Source organism: Heterodontus francisci, chromosome 17 (genome assembly GCF_036365525.1).
Source record: "Heterodontus francisci isolate sHetFra1 chromosome 17, sHetFra1.hap1, whole genome shotgun sequence".
In the NCBI taxonomy this organism is placed as follows: Eukaryota; Metazoa; Chordata; class Chondrichthyes; order Heterodontiformes; family Heterodontidae; genus Heterodontus; species Heterodontus francisci.
In genome coordinates, this window is record NC_090387.1 from 14246236 (window position 1) to 14263800 (window position 17565).

At 43.2% G+C, this 17565-nt stretch overlaps 1 protein-coding gene across 1 annotated transcript in view; it reads left to right on the top strand.

Annotated features, from left to right (window-relative positions):
- The window catches only part of vat1l (vesicle amine transport 1-like), a 181655-nt gene that overhangs the window by 53369 nt on the left and 110721 nt on the right, over positions 1 to 17565 (top strand). Inside the window, exons 4-6 of the mRNA XM_068049865.1 lie at positions 2997 to 3139; positions 13579 to 13682; positions 13838 to 13893. Of these exons, the coding sequence (XP_067905966.1) occupies positions 2997 to 3139; positions 13579 to 13682; positions 13838 to 13893 (303 nt within the window). The remainder of the gene's footprint in view (positions 1 to 2996; positions 3140 to 13578; positions 13683 to 13837; positions 13894 to 17565) is intronic.

A 17565-nucleotide genomic window follows, 5' to 3' on the forward strand; every position in this document is an offset into this window, starting at 1 on the left:
ACTGTGCTTTATGCCAAGGTTACTTGCCTGACCCAACAGAGCATTAGATTCATTTAGGTTTTTACAGTTTGTTGATCTGGACATATGGGAATAAAAAAAAGACCATAAATATGAATAATGAATAATAATAATAACACTCCCATTCTTTCGAAGCATCACTTACTCTTTGGGGGATAACCCATCACAGCAATGGAACCTTTTAAACATTGGGGCCAAACAAATGAAATAATTCCAAGTCTCACTCGAATGCTGAATTCATGTAATCATAGAATGTTACATCACAGAAGGATGCCATTCGGCCCACCGTGCCTGTGCTGGCTCTTTGAAAGAGCTATGCAATTAGTCCCACTCCCTGCTCTTTCTCCATAACCCAGGAAGTTTTTCTCCTTCAAGTATACATCCAGTTGCCTTTTGAAAGTTACTGCTGAATTTGCTTCCACCACCCTTTTGGGCCATGCATTCCAGATCACTATAATCAGCTGCGTCAAAAAAATTAACTTGTTTGGCTCCTGGATTTATTGCCAATTATTTAAAATCAGTGTTCTCTGGTTACTGGCCCTCCTGCAAGTGGAAACAGCTTCTCCCTATCTACTCTGTCAGAACCCCTCATAATTGTAACTGAATGTGTCCTGAATTGCTTTTAGTATGGCAATAAACAGTGCCCACTATCCGTTAGACTTACCCTTGCCTGTTTTATCATCGTGATATTTTGTGCTGCAAATTGCTGAAAGTGGGAGCTGATAAGGTCACAACCAGGGTAACAAGACATCTGGAAATGAATGAACAGGACGAGCAACTGTAACCAATCAGATTGAAGGATTGAGAAAAAATCACTGCAAGCACTGAGAAGGAAGTGTAAACTCGAGTGTTTGTTTATTCGTTCGTGGGATGTGGGTGTCACTGGCTGGGCGAGCATTTATTGCCCATCCCTAATTAACCTTGAGAAGGTGGTGGTGAGCTGCCTTCTTGAACCACTGAAGTCCTTGGGGTGTATGTCGGTGCACCCACAGTGCTGTTAGGAAGGGAGTTCCAGGATTTTGACCCAGTGACAGTGAAAGAACGGTGATATAGAGTGGGTGAATTCAGTGTCAAATCAGGTGCAGAAAGAGAAATAAAGCAAGGGAAAGAAAGATTGGATGAGAGAGAGAGAAAAAAGACAGAAAAGAAATGGCAAACAATTTCTTTTAAATTTTAAATGTTGCATTTTTTGAATCTTCAACACCAATTTAAATCTGGAAGAATGAGACTCCATACTTCAACAGTTACGTTTTAGTGGCTTTAACTAACACTTGCCATGTTGTTAAAAGGGTACTTGTGCTACTAATTACCAGCCCTATATATCTGCTACAGCTTTAGTTCCTTCCATGCAAATACAGCAACTTCAGGCCATTCAATGAATGTCAATGGTGAGACAGGCAGCGAGATGCTGTTTTTGCAAAGCATCACAGACAGCAATCTGCTTTTAGCTGTGCATCTGCCCCTTGCCTGATGTTGCTGTACCATTTGTGCATAAATAAAGGTGAGGTATTTACAGTGGCAAATTCTTGTGCAGTATCTGCAGAACATCACAGACTGAGCATACCACACTAATCAGTTACCATTGTTTGAGAAACCAAATTGAAGAATTGCTGCCCATTGCACAGAATACTGAGTGGGCAAGAGGATAAGACCAATCAAGCAGTAAAGCTAAGCAATGCCAAACTTTGTTTAGGAATTATTTGTAGATTGTAAAGGGAAGGGAAGAATGCCAGGGAAGAAGGGAACCAGCTATTGGAGCAGTTGATGTGATCTGATAGAATTAGATGATGGGGTGTGGGGGAGGGGGGGTGGGGAGGAGGCTCATATGAAGCATAACATAGATCAGTTGGGCCAAATGGCCTGTTTCTGTGCTGAAGACTGGATGTACCTCCGTGCAATGATAGGTCTTAATGATGCTGAAAAAAAAAATTAACTTACCTTGTTACTTAATATTTCTTTCTACGAAGTGGAATATCTTTGATTTGATTTGTCTTTGATGTTTATATTCAGCTCTGAGGATATAGAGAGATTGACCTTTTCAAGTAATTGAACATTTTCTGTGCTCGAAAGTAATTAGCTCTGGTTGGATCAGAACAACAAAGAATATTCAGGATAAACCAAAGAAGCATGAATGCTGGAATCAAGAAGTAAAAATAGAAAAAAAAAAGTTGCAAATGCTTGACAGATCAGCAACATCTGAAAGAACAAAAATGGGCTAATGTTTTGTACGAGGATCAGAACTTGTCATCTCTTATGAGACCTGAAACAATCGATAGAAAACATCCCTCTTGAAAAAGCACGAGGCTGCTTTCTGCACTGACAGCAGCCACATTACCATTTGGTGGGTGAAGGTGGCATGGTAGTGCAGTAAGTGAAGTCACCTTCGAAGTGTAGTCACTGTTGTCATGTATGGGAATGTGGCAGCCAGCTTGTACACAGCAAGATTCCACAAACCGAAATGTGATAATGACCAAATAATCTGTTTTTAGGCATTGATTGAGGGATAACCATTGGCCAGAACACCGGGGTGAACTTCCCTGCTCTTCATCAAAATAATGGCCGTGAGACCCTCTACGTTCACCCAAGAGGGTTTCTGTTTAATATTTCATCTGAAAGACAGCACCTTTGACAGTACTGCACTGGGAGTGTCAGCCTAGATTTTGCACTCAAGTTACTGGATTGGGACATAAACACACTTCCCAGCAAAAGTCACTGGATAGAGATCCTAATGAGGAACTCAGGGGTAATTTTATTATTGGCCCAGGCAAAGTGTAAGACGGCAGCTGAGGTGCAGCAACTGGGCATAGTTTAAACTAAATCTACCTTCGGTGCTAATCTTGTGGGACATGTGTGCAGCAACTAATTATTTAGCTCCTTTCCAAGAGTAAAAGTATGTTTTCAGGAAAGTCTGCACATGTGTTTGCCAAGCCACTGTCAGGTGTCCAAACTAAAGTTTGTTTTGAATGTGATTGCTACAGGGTCAAGCTGTTGCCCAGCTGTGCTCCACCATTCCAGATGTGACTGTGTTTGGAACAGCTTCCTCTTTTAAGCATGAAGCGATCAAGGATTCCATCACTCACCTCATTGACAGGAATGCTGATTATGTGCAGGATGTGAAAAGGTAAGACAGATCAAGATGAGGAGCTGAAAAAGACTGGCACTGAATTCTCAAGACTGGTACTATCAAGGAGAGCTCCACTAATAGGCTTTGTGGGTAAATGGTGTGGCACTGAAGCATATAAAGACTAGGAATGTTACAGGTTCGATCCTTGGCTAAAGCTCAGTGTGGTAGACTCTTTTGGGATGGCACCTGGGGCTGCATCAAGGTGCTTTGCTTCCTTTAGCCAAGAGAGGGAAACTATTAATTGGACTTTCTATTCCAGATCACTACGCAGGGAGAGCCCCCACCCCCACTCACCACCTCCTTTCCCCCACTGGCTGCAAAGGGTGTGCATGCAGATGTTGGGATGAGCTGGGCCGCGATGCCTTCCACATTCAAATGGCCTACAAACACTCAATACTCAGCCTCAAATGTGAGGAAATGGTCAGCCTGGTTGAGGAGCTCCAAGCTTGCTGTCACCTGGTGAACTGTGCTCATTTAGACCCTGCAGGTAACGAGAGGGACAAAGGGAAAATCAAGTTGGAGAGTCCCCTTTGGTCTCAATGGTTCTTAGTCTGGGCTTAACTTCTTATATCAATAAACACAAAGTGTGATTGAGCATGAAAGGGGAGGCAAGATAAGCATATAAGGGAGAAAGGATAGTGAGTTATGCTGATAGATGAGGAAGGATGGGAGGAGGCTTGAGTGGAGCATAAACACCAGCATGGACTGGTTAGACTGAACAGCCTGTACCTGTGCTGTGTTTTCTTTGTAATTCTATGAATTAGTCAGTCAAAACACTTGAATTTTAACTCACCCATTTAATGGGAGTTGATGAAGAGTGTGAGGCTTTTAATTCTGACTTTGAAATTCTTTTTGCGTATTATTTTTGGGATGGGCTTCTGTGCTTATCGAGGTGAAGGATGGCACTTGTGAGAGAGTGGAGACACATCGTCCACTTTAGAAATTCAGGAGCAGATTTTCACTGGTGGTGGAAAGCTGACAGTTGTGGATAAGCGTCCACCTATACATCCCGACTGATTTTCCTTACCGCTAAAAAAAAAACCTCTAACTTTTTCAGCCATTTTTAGTGCAGAACGAGTGGGTAAGGACAGTAAGTCGAGGTCAATTTTATTTCAATGCCGAGCCCATCAGCAATGACTGCAACAGCATATCCTGTGAAGCAACAGAGTATCTCTGACAGCAACTTCTGGATTTCTGCAGACACGTGAAGCTGCTGTTCGATTTAACCCTCTATAACGGTCAGCGCTGTCAGCCTCACTATTATTCTTATTGCAATCTCTAGCCCAAAAACTTTCAGTAAAATAACAGGACTTCCATTGTTGTTTCAGTCACAAGAAAGCCACCTTTAAGGACCAAAAGTAAAATAAAATCCTGATGGGTTCACTCTAACATTGTAACTATTTTGATGAAAAAGCAATGCTAAGAGTGGGGGAAAAAATCAATTTAAATGATTAAAGGAAGACATATCAAAGCAAGCTCTCATTCCAAACATTGCAACAAATTGTTTTCCTGGGTCATTCCCCACTTGCATCAGCCTATACACCTCAGCAATGACATTGTCCAATTGCTCAGCTTATTTGTGTCCGTGTCATGTTCTGCACTCAATTATTTTTTGCACTGTTTTGAACTGAGAACGTCTGTGAAAGCCTTTAAGGTGATACTGTAAAATGCCAGAAATTCCATGTGGGATTCTGATACTCTTAGAAGTCCTCGGGGATACACAATGTATTTGTGTATATTCATAAGAAGTAGAGTTAGAGGATGAGAATTTAAAATTTGAGACATTGGTGGACAGGGAACCAGTGTAGGTCAGAGACCACATGGGGTGATGGATGAGCAGGGTGCTTTGGGTTATTATACTGGCAGCAGAGGTATGGATGAGCTAAATGCCTAATGATTGAGGATGGGGGAACGGCCGGGAGATCATTGGAATCATTTAGTCTGGTGGTGACAAAGGCATGAATGAATTTTTTAGCAGCAGATGGATTGAGGCAGGGTTGAGTTGGTTGACTCGGGAGGTGAACGTAGGTGGTCTTTGTGATAGAGAGAGTATGGGTTTGGAAGCTCAGCTTGGTGTCAAGGCTGTGAACAGCCTGATTCAACCTAACGCACAGGCTGGGGAGGGGGTGGAATCAGTGCACAAATAAATGCACAGTTACCCAGGAAGGTAACAGTTAATCCTTGATCGGGATGTTTGGTTGCAGCATTGAGGCGTAGTTGTGCAGTTTTACTTACCTAGTAACACTGAACGGAGCAGTATTAGAAAGTACGTACAGCTCAGAAACAGGCCATTCAGCTCACCGGGTCCATGTTCCGTGCACACCTCCTCCCACCCTTCTTCATCTAACCACATCAACACATACTTCTATACCTTTCTCTCGTAGTTATCTAGCTTCCTCTTAAATGCTATTTGCATCAACTACTTCTTATGGTAGCGAGTCCCACATTCTCACTACTCTCTGGGTAAAGAAGTTCCTCCTGAATTCCCTACTGGATTTATTAGTGACTAAGTAGAAACATCTCTATGTATACTCTATCCAATCCTTTTATAATCTTAAAAACTTCTATCAGATCACCCTTCAGGTGAATCTAGCAATGTAAAATAGGGTGGGATCATGCTGGAGGATTCAAGGAAAATGTGAGATGATGAGACCAATGGGTGCCTCACTGCCTGACCTGCAGTTCCCTTCTTCCACCCACACTGGGAAATTCACTGACCTTTCCTTCTCCACCTACTGCATGTAAATGGGAATCGGGTGAAGGTGGCTGCTCCCGAGTTACTGCCATTTCCTGGCCAACAGGTGCTGGTGAGCTCCAGAATGAGGCATTAGAGAGAGGACTTGGTAACAACTTGCTGTCCCATCAGTCTGACCCTCAACACCTAACTACCAAAGACTTGTGGTCTCAGACAAGGCCTTCAGTGGGACATCTCTTCTGATCTTTAGGGTGCTTCTGCCCTGTTAGTGCCCCACACCAGCTCTTCTGATACTGCAGTAGTATCTATAGATCACCGTCAAGATAACCCTTGCTGGAATACTGCTGAGAGCCTGAGCTTTCTGATAAGTCCCACCTCAGAGAGTTGGGTCAGAGTTGGGGTGGATTCAGACGTGCTGAAAGGCGTCTAACTTCACCCTGGAAAGGAGAATCCCTACCCAAATTTCAATAGCCAAATCATGGCCAAAAAATAAAGCATCTCCTTGAACAGTTCGGGTGCATATGCAAACCTTCAAATATCAGGCAAACTGATTGCAGGATGTTGCTTTAAGAATGCTGCGTGTTTTCTTAGGACTGATGTGAAAGAACAAAGATAAATCCAATTCACTCAGCAGCAATCAGGGAAGCAGATGTTGCGTTGCCATGTGCTATAATATTCTTACACCTCAGGGATGTTGGCTTTAACTCCAGGGAAGACAGATAGGATAATCTCCTCTGATGTCTTTTAAGATTCTTTGCTGGAACAAATTAAAGCAATTTCAAAACAGTTCTCAACTCACAGCATAAAACTGGTCTCAGATTGGACATTAACTTGTGTTCATTCAGGAATCTTACATTGTAAGCATTATTCTGGCCTGATAATACATGAAGAAGAAACACTGGATCATTGATTCACATCATAATCATCATGGAAATACCTCAGGCTATCTGTGGGTACCAAACAGTAACTGGAAGACATCAGCATTTTCTACTAATTAAGTTTGCTGAAATCATTCAAACTGCAATTGAGTTGTGTTGTGACTGGTTTAATAAGGATAAGATAGGAAACCAAAAGAGTGTGCCATGCAGCCCCCCACCTGCCAAGAATGAGGCACATTAATTTTGTCACAAACATTGATTTTAAACTGTTACTGGAGTGAAGAAAGGACTTGTTAAACAGATCAACCATGGGTGGAAAGACATTTGCATATGAGCAGATGGTGCTTAGAAGGACAAGCAACCATTCCCTGACACAGTCAACCCGCAATGGACCTTGATCACCAGTTATTGTGTGTAAGAGGAGCATTCCAGAGACTGCAAAGGTGATACAATCCAAGACGTGGTCAGACCAGTTAGTCATATGACTAACCTGCTTGTCAAGCTGGATATTTCTGAATTGTTCAAACAGTTTGAACTCAGAGAGTGTCTGTTTGCTCCTGGAGTAATAAGACTACTCCTGTCTTCTCCCATCTCTTCCTCACAAGCCTCTGAATTCACTCTGGAGACACATGAACCCCAAGAGAGAAAAGTCTCCTACAGTGAAAAAGGTTTAAGAAGAATACTTGGCTCCAACAAAAAGCAAGATCTACCTACAATCAAGGACTCTACAGTGAGCTCAAAGAACCGTAACAAAAACTCTTCAGATATTGCCTCAAACTTTTCCACTTTATTTTTCTTCTGTTCTTTTCTGTCTCTATTTGCATGTGCATATCGCGTATGCATGCTATTGTCGTGTATCCGTAGGCGTCAACCGAATTAGAGTTTAAGTTTAATAAATTTCAATCTTTCTTCTTTAAACCTAAGAAAACCTGTTTGTGCTGGTTTCTTTGCCTTATAATTGGAAAGCGGTGAACAAGGATTCATCAAGGGGGAGCTAAAAACGCAGTGTTTTAAAAATTAAACCCTGTTACAGTAAGACCAGGTGAAGGCTGATAGGGATCCCTAGACCCCTTGCCCACCTGATCATAGCAAGTGTAAAATCTTTTCATCCATTTCTTTCATTCCTTCCTTCCAGTTCCCTTCCCCCTTTTTTCCTTTGTATATCTTTGACCTCCTTCCCTTCTTCTTGCCTTCTCTACTGTTCCTGTTTTCCTGCCTTGCTCCCCCTCTTAGTTTTTTTATATTCTTTTTTATGGGATGTGGGCATTGTGACAAGACCAGCATTTGTTGCCCCCCTAATTGCCCTTGACAATTGAGTGGCTTGCTTGGCCATTTTATAGGGCAGTTCAGAGTCAATCACATTGCTGTGGGTCTGGAGTCACATGTAGGCCAGACCAGGTAAGGACAGCAGATTTCCTTCCTATAAGAACATTAGTGAACCAGATGAGTTTTTACAACAATTGATAATAGTTTCATGGCCACCATTACTGAGACTAGCTTTTATTTCCAGATTTGTTTTAATTAATTGAATTTAAATTCCACTAGCTGCTGTGGTGGAATTTAAACCGATGTCCCCTGGGCACTAGCCTGGGCCTCTGGATTACTGGTTCAGTGACATGACCATCACACCACCGTCTCCCCCCAGCCCCAGTCACCTAGTGTTCTTACTGATAGAAGATAAACATCACGTTAGCCGGTAGACCAGAGCTTTACATGACAGTTAATGAAGCTCTGATTGATTCGTCATTGCTTGGCTTTCTAAGCACAAATACACAGCAATTTGGAAGTAATGCCTGTGTTTGACATATGATGAAAATTCCTACCTCAATCTGCGTTTTCCATGTTCCTCTCTTTCTCCCACAGCGAAGTTATCTTCATTCCGCTCCTACTTTCCCCCTCCTCCAACACCTCACCCCATCTCTGTTTGCCCATGTCATCTTTTCCAACCAGCCATTTACCCATGTTCTTCCCTCCACTCACCCAAGTCCCCATCCTACCTCCTTTCCTCACCCCCTTTCCATTTGGCTCCACCAACTATCCCCTCCCTCCCATATCATCTCCAACCTCTTCTCTCCTCAGCCTTATGACCCCTTCTGTCCTGCTATCCTTCCATGGCGTCCCCTCAAAGTTCTTTCCCCCATTCTTCACCTCCCTATCCTCTCCATCCTCCGTGTATCTCCTTTGTATCCTGTATCCTCCCCTTACTCCATCCCCTTTGGCTTTCCCCCTCAGTCGTTACTTCCCAGTTGACCCCCTACTGCTTCCTTCACCTCTTATCCATTGTGTTAATGGATATGGAGCCAAAGTGGGATGCAGATCAGCCATGATCTCATTGAATGGTGTAACAGGTTTGAGGGGTGGAATGGCCTAATCCTGTTCCTTGTGTTCCTTGAGAAGAGGTAACTTGGAAACAGTACCATCTACGTGGAGACCAAACACAGATGACTCAATCAGAGGTAAGTAATATTGATAGAAATACATTAGCATGAAAATGAGATCGCGGATTTGGAAAGTGCTGTTAAAGGAGTCTTGGCAAGTTACTGCAGTGCATCTTGTAGATGATACACACTGCTGCCACTGTGCATCGGTGGTGGAGGGAGTGAATGTTTAAGGTGATGGATGGGGTGCTGATCAAGTGAGCTGCTTTGTGGTGACTCATGACGCCATCGAACAGAATAGTCGTATTGCTCATTATAAAGTAACAATATTGAGGTGTCTCAGCTTGCGCAAAGAACCTGACCACCCTTTTCTAAACTCTTCTTCAATCATGGCTCCACTTTGCAGGCTCCTCTGAAAAAGGTCCCGCTCCATTATTCGGTCTGTTAAACCAAACTATCTTGTCTGATTGACTGTCATTCACATGTCCAAAGTAATACTTAAGAGTGGGGGCTTCAGCTGATTTATTCTCTTCTGATCCTAACAGCTGAGGCCAATCAAAACACCCTTAGCTATTGCTCAACTGAGGTCAACGTAGCACAACCTAAACATAAAAGCTAGACCTTCCTTGTCTGTTTCGCCCAGTCCTGAAATGAGCAGTTCATTTATCAACTGAGAACCAGGGGCAGTGAAAATGTATTGTCCAGGCCAGATGAAACAGACTGGATAATCCAGACAATAACAAGCTGTGTCCAGCACAGTAGAACCAGAGAACAGGGCCCGCATTTAAAGGGGAGTAAATGCAATACTAATCTGCAAGAACATTATTTCAGTCGGGAGACTGTGGAATCACTTAGTATCGACTCATTCAAATTAGATAGATTTCTTCCAGAAAATAACATTTTGGGATAGGGTCTCCACCATTGGGGTTTTCCTCAGGCTGGATTTTGTGCAGCTGGTGGGGCTCCCGGCACAGGGCCCAAAAAGGCATGGGGAACCACGCCTTGGCGTTTCTGAGCCCCACCCCACCCCACCCCCACCACCCCAGCATGATCCTCTGTTGTTCCGGAGGCGAAGTTTCCAACGCTGGGATCTCCGACCCTTTAAAAACAGGGATCCCGCCTGCAAAAGCTGCAGGCCGATCACAGGGCCAATAGCTCAGTAGTATCAGCAGCACCACCGGGAGGGCTGGCCACTCCCGGTACTGCAGAGGCCTTGGTGTTGGAACCCCAGACCGCAGATAAATGAGGTGGGGTCGCCGGGGACAGTCCGGAAGGCCCCAGTGAGGGGTTAATGGAAGGGTGAGCGTGACGTCCTGTGGGAAGGGTGTCCATGGAGGTGTGTTTTATTGCTGGCAGGGGTCTTCCATGGGTCCTAGATTACCCGCAGTGGATGGACGTCACACCCCGAAGCCTGCAGGGAGGGCACCCATCCGGCGTGGCAGAGGCCCCCCCGCTGCTGGTTAGATCCCAGAGTCCTGGGGAGAAAGGCCCATAAGTAGCTGTGAATAGGGCACTTAAGGGCCTCAATTGGCCTCTGGGCGGGAAGGCCGTTGTTGGCCTGTCCCGCCCCTGGGAAAATCGTTCGGTGACAGGGTGGCAACGGGTTCTCTGCCCCTCACCTCCTGTCACGATTCTACAGGGCCCCCTGCCTCCAAACCCACTCAGGGAGGCCCATAAAATCCAGCCCCTCATGTTATATCTGGGTTTGTTGTAGACTAATTTGACAAAAGCAAAATACTGCGGATGCTGGAAATCTGAAATAAAAACAGAAAATGGTGGAAATACTCAGGAGGTCTGGCAGCATCAGTGGAGAGAGAAGCCGAGTTAACGTTTCAGGTCAGTGAACTTTGTTTCTCTCTCCACCAATGCTGCCGGACCTGCTCAGTATTTCCACCATTTTCTGTTTCTATGCCCAAGCTTGCTGTCAGTGTCAGCTGTGACTCAATGGTAGTATTCCTATCTCTGAGTCAGATATTTATAGGTTCAAGTCCCACATCAACGACTTAAACTCATAATCGAGGCTGGCACACCCAGTGTATTACCAAACAAGTACTTCACTGTTTGATGTGCTGACTTTCAGATGCGATGTTAAACTGAGGCCCTGTCTGCCTTTTAAGGTGGATGTAAAAGATTCCATTGCACTGCTTCAGTGAAGAGCAGGTGTGTTCTCCCTGGTCAATATTTATCCCTTAAGCAAATGCACTAAAAACATAGTCATGATCATTTTTATGTTTGTGGGAGCTTGCTGTGCATAAATTGGCAGCCACGTTACAACAGTGATAACACTTGGCTGTTATGAGCTTCGGGATGTCCTGAGGTCATGAAAGGTGCTATATAAATGCAGATGCTTTCTTTTTATATCACAAGTTGCTCATATTGATAGATCTTGGTCTTCTCATTTAGGGTTTAATTGTCAGTGAAGGAACATTGCAAAGAACAGATCTTTCCAAACTTGCAAACCCACAAAATTCGGACAGGATAAATCAGAGAGTAAAGCAAATGGGACTGAGGTGGAGGCTGCAAGTATCTCACACACCATGGAGTGGATAGCACTTGCTTTAAGTCAGCAGGAAAAGAAATGAATTGAAGGAACTAAGTACCAGCAGAGAATGATAATGGGGTTAAAATAGTTAAATTATGAGGACATGTTGCATAGACTAGATTAATATTCTCTTTAATATAGAAACTTTTTCAACGATATAATTAAGGTATTTAAAATTATGAAAGTTTTGATATGGCAGATAGGGAGAAACTATTTTCTCTGTTGGGGGAGTCCAGAACAAGGAAGCGTAACATTAAAATTGTGATGTCAGGAGGCACTCCTTCACAAGATAGTGGAAATCGGGAATTCTCTCCCCCAAAAAGCCGTTGAGGCTGGGGATGAATTAGGTATGGTTGTAAGGGATGCAGAACCAAGGTAAATGGAGTTAGATACAGATCGGCCATGATCTAATTGAATGGCAGAACAGGCTCAAGGGCTGAATGGCCTCATCCTGATCCCATAAAAAGGGAATGACCTTCCAGTAGCTTATCTGGTGCTGAACGAGTGTGTGACAGCCACATTTCACTCAGAAATTCCTCATGGGATAAAGTAAGGTGGTTTTCTCTGACACAGAGATCCAACTGCTTATTTTAGAAAGAACCTGACATTTTTATAATGCCCAATAGCACATTTTCCCTTCCTGCACTGAAACAGCTCAGCCTATTTGCTGTATTTATATAGGTGATAATCCTTACCAGAGCAGCTGACCCCTTTTCTACCTCAGTGGGAGAATCCAGAATCTGGAAAAAAAATTGTTTCCATAACAACACGTTCAACTGTTCATATTAATTTACTATCCAGCCACTTCTCATAAGGACATAAGAAATAGGAGCAGGAGTAGGTGATTTGACCCTTCGAGCCTGCTGTGCTGTTCAGTGGTTGGTCTTCTACCTCAACTCCATTTTCCTGCCCTATCCCCTTATTCCATGATTCCCAAAAATCTATTGATCTCAGGTTTGACTATATTCATCGACTGAGCATCCACAGCCCTCTGGGCTAGAGAATTGCAAAGATTCTCATTCCTTCTCAATCCTAAATAGCCAACCCCTTGCCTTGGGACTAGCTGGCTCTGGACTCTCTAGCAAGGGAAAACAGCCTCAGCATCTATATCATAGAATCCTGCAGCACAGAAGGAGGCCATTCATCCCATCATGCATGTGTCAGCTCTTTGAAAGAACTTTTCAATTACTTCCAATGACCTGCTCTTTCCCCATATCCACGCAAGTTTTTTTTCTTTTGCATGAATATATCCAGTTTGCTTTTGAAAGTATCAAAATTGCTTATGTAGCCATGCCCAAAGAGGGAGTGGGGCAAGCAGATAGGCCTCAATAAAGCCACACCTCCTGAGATGCAGAAGTAGAGTTGGGGAGGGGCAAAAACATTCGTGCTTTTACTGTCTGGTTTAACCATGCAGATTTCCAAACAGCTAAGTCAAAAACTGGCCAGGTAATAACTATATTCAGCATGAATGGACTGAGTGGTTATAAGTAACAGGAAAGACTGAACAGGCTAGGACTCTTATCTGTAGAAAAGAGTAGGGGTCCCCTGTTCAAGACCTTGAAGGGTTTGAAGGGGTTTGATAGGTTACACATGGAGAAGATGTTTCCACTTGTGAGTCCAAAACTAGGGGTCATAATTATAAGGTAGTCACTAATAAATCCGCTAAGGAATTCAGGAGAAATGTGCTTATCCAGAGAATGGTGGGCGTGTGGGACTTGCTACCCCATGGAGCAGTTGAAGCGAAAAGCGTAGTTGCAGTTAAGGGTTAAATTGCTAACAACATGAGAGAGAAATGAATAAAGGATAGAATGATAGGGTTAGATGATGTAGAGTAGGAGGATAAACACCAGCATGGAACAGTTGGTACGAATGGCCTGTTACTGTGTAAGTTTATGTATATGGATAGAGATTCCGGAGTAATGTCCATATTGGTTCCATTATAGAATCTCCCCTGATGGAGTAGACATTGTCCTGGATTGCCTGTGTGGTGAAAACACCGGTAAAGGCCTCAGCCTCTTGAAACCGCTGGGAACTTACATTCTATACGGTAAGTACTGGTTTCACGTCCAGCGAGTACTAAAAGACTCTGAGCATGTTTGAGAAGCACAAAAGTTAAATAATAAATGGTTTGTGTTGTTACATAAATATGAAAGAACATTCATGTCTTGCAAGCATTACAACCATGTATTCACCAACTTCTAGGCTCATCAAATATGGTTACCGGAGAAACAAAAAGCTTCTTCAGCTTTGCCAAATCAGTAAGTAAAAAATAAATTAATAATTAGTAAGTTGTATATTAGCTTGCTGTGGATCATGCGTGTATGTCCCTGTTATATTTTGTGCCATTGCATTTTTTTCAGCAATAGAGCAACAAATTTCTAACTCACCCCTTTAACATTTTCTTATTCCATTGTGCTGTGAAACGTGACATTTAGCTTCCAGCAGATAATCTGCTTAAACCAAAGATTGTTGCCCGTACCAAAAGCCCTAAAGAAGCTCCTAACTTTAATCCTTAAGATTCCAGCAGATATCGGGAAGCTCCTATCTCCCTGGGACGACTGGTGTTCACCAGTTATCAAATTACACAAAGTGACCCTGAAAACATCACTAATGTTACAGTAAGAAAATCAATCAAAGCATCAAGAATGCCTTGTATTTTTGTAATATTAACCCGAACAACAAAAATAAATACAATTATAATTTGTTTTAATAATAAAATATTTTATTTGTACTCCCTCCATATTTTCCAAATCTTTCTTCCTTACCCTGTCTTTTTTATTTTACATTTATTGTTTTTTTTCCCTTCTAATTAATAACATTCTACTTACTGTTATGTGTTTTCCCTTTCATTTGCTTCTTGTCTTCTTTTGTCTCCTGTCCATTTTGGTGGTGGGAATAAGTTCCTTATAAAATGGCATTTGACTGGCCAAAAACTGACTGGAAAGGCAGTCAAAAAGTTATATTCTGAAGATTACATAGAATTTTACAGCACAGAAACAGGCCATTCAGCCCAACAGGTCTATTCTGGTCATAGAGAGATACAGCACCGAAACAGGCCCTTCGGCCCACCGAGTCCGTACCGACCATCAACCACCCATTAATACTAATCCTACGTTAATCCCATTTTTCCCCTCTCACATCCCCATCTTCCCTCAATTCTCCTAACACCTACCTACAGTAGGGGCAATTTTTACAATGGCCTATTTACCTATCAACCCACAAGTCTTTGGCATGTGGGAGGAAACCGGAGCACCCAGAGGAAATCTACGCTGTCACAGGGAGAACTTGCAAACTCCGCACAGACAGTACCTAGAACCGAACCCGGGTCGCTGGAGCTGTGAGTCTGCGGTGCTAGCCACTGTGCCACTGTGTTTATGTTCCATGCGAGTCTCCTCATATTTTTCTATTTCTTTCGTCCTCATGTACTTATCTAGTTTCCCATTAAATAGATCTGTGCTATTCACGTCAACCACTCCATGTGGTGGTGAGTTCCACATTCTCACCACTCTCTAGGTGAAGAAGTTGCTCCTGAACTCCTTATTAGATTTGTCAGATGAGACGTTAAACTGAGGCCCTGTCTACCCTCTCGAATGGCAATAAAAGATCCCACGGCACTATTTCGAAGAAGAGCATGGGGGTTCTCCCTGGTGTCCTAGCCAATATTTATTCCTCAATCGCAGATATCTGGCCACTACCGCATTGCTGTTTTTTGGGAGCTTGCTGTGCACAAATTGGCTGCTGCGTTTCCTGCATTACAAAAGTGACTACATTTCAAAAGTACTTCATTGGCTGTAAAGTGCTTTGAGATGTCCAGTGGTTGTGAAAGGTGCTATATAAATGCAAGCCTTTTTTTCTTTTATTAGTGACTAGCTCATATTTATGGCCCCTAGTTTTGATCTCTTCCACAATTGGACACATTTTCTCTACGTCTACCCTGTCAAACCCGTTCATTAATTTTAAAGATATTTATCAGGTCGCAATTTTGCCTTCGCTTTTCTGGAGATGGGAACCCCAGTTTGTTGAGTCTTTCCTGATGATTGTACCCTTTAATAGCTTAGATTAGCCCTAGATCTTCACCCTTGACATGCCCGACACCCTAGTTGACACATGAGAGTGACCAAGTCAATCTTTGACGTGTAAAAAGGATTAAAACCCTGAAGCGATGTATGGCTGTTCCAGCTCACTTGTAAATTCAGCCACCGTAAGTTCGAGGTGTTCGATTGTCTTAAGGAGTCACATTCATTTGGCCAGGGAAAAGCTGAAAGTACTTAAGGCGACACACTTCAACCACAAAGTAAGTGTTCTTTAGCTGGTCTTGCTCAAGTGCAGCGGAATAGCAAAATGTTATTTATTGGATTCTATTATTACATTCACAGTATAAAAGAGTTCAGAACATTTGTGTGGGGAAGTATCGGAGCAAGTAAAAATCCTGTTTCAGCTCCCCAAACAGCTCAATTCCTAATTTCACTGCCCAAAATGTTACTGGGTCGCACAGACACCACAAACTTCTAACATAAAAAGCAAACTACTGCGGATGCTGGAATTCTGAAATAAAAACAGGAAGTGCTGGAAATACTCAGCAGGTCTGGCAGCAACTGTGGAGAGAGAAGCAGAGTTAACGTTTCAGGTCTGTGACCTTTCATCAGAACTGGCAAAGGTTAGAAATTGTCGTTGGTTTTAAGCAAGTGAAGCGGGGGTGGGGGAAAGAGAACAAAAGTGAAGGTGTGTGATAATGCAGAGGGCAGGAGAGATTAACTGACATGGAGGTCATAGAGTGATACAGCACTGAAACAGGCCCTTTGGCCCACCGAGTTTGTGCTGACCAACAACCACCCATTTATACTAATCCTACATTAATCCCATATTCCCTACCACATCCCCACCATTCTCCTACCACCTACCTACACTGGGGGCAATTTACAATGGCCAATTTACCTATCAACCTACAAGCTGTGGGAGGAAACCAGAGAACCCAGCGGAAACCCATGCGATCACAGGGAGAACTTGCAAACTACACACAGGCAGTACCCAGAACCAAACCTGGGTCGCTGCAGCTGTGAGGCTGCGGTGCTAACCACTGCACCACTGTGCCACCCAAGGTCATGGGGCAAAGGCAAAGAGAGTGTACTAGAGGTGTCGTGAAAGACAAAGCATTAGTGCAGAGAGAGTGGTAATGACAGAATAATGAACAGCTCTGTCCAAAAGCACAAACATGAAAAACCCAGTTTAAGGCAGGCACATATGGTAAAAAAATGATAAAACAAAATAAAAAGGGCCAGTCATGCTCTGATATTATTGAACACAATGTTCAGTCCAGTAGGCTGTAGATTGCCTAATCGGAAAATGGGGTGCTGTTCCTTGAGCTTGCATTGATGTTCACTGGAACACTACAGTAGGCCAAGGACAGCAATGTGGGAATAGGAGCAGGGTGGTGAATTGAAATAGGAAGCAACCGGAAGCTCGGGGTCATGTGAACTGAACGGAGGTGTTCTGCAAAGCGGTAATCCAATCTGTGTTTGGTCTCCCCAATGCAGAGGTGACCGCATTGTGAGCAGCGAATACAGTATACTAAATTGAAAGAAGAACGCAAGCTTGACCTCTGCTTATAGGCTGCAAGTCATTTCATTGCAGTTTAAGGAAGAAGAAGAAAGAAAGAGAAGGTCATATAAGAGATCACACATATTAGCGTGACATTGTGAAGATTCCTGGTCAGTGAATTTGTGGAACTAGGCATTGACTGGTAGATTATAGAGAAGGATGAATAAGTATTGTGGTTCTCTAGAAGCTCCCTTTATCAGCCCTCTGAATATCCGTGTGGTTCCATTCAGCCTTTGGAGCTAATAGTTCTGCCTCAGTTGTGCTGATAAGAAGGGAAAGAAAGAACTTGCATTTATATAGTGCCTTTTACCACCTCAGGATGTACTAAAGCA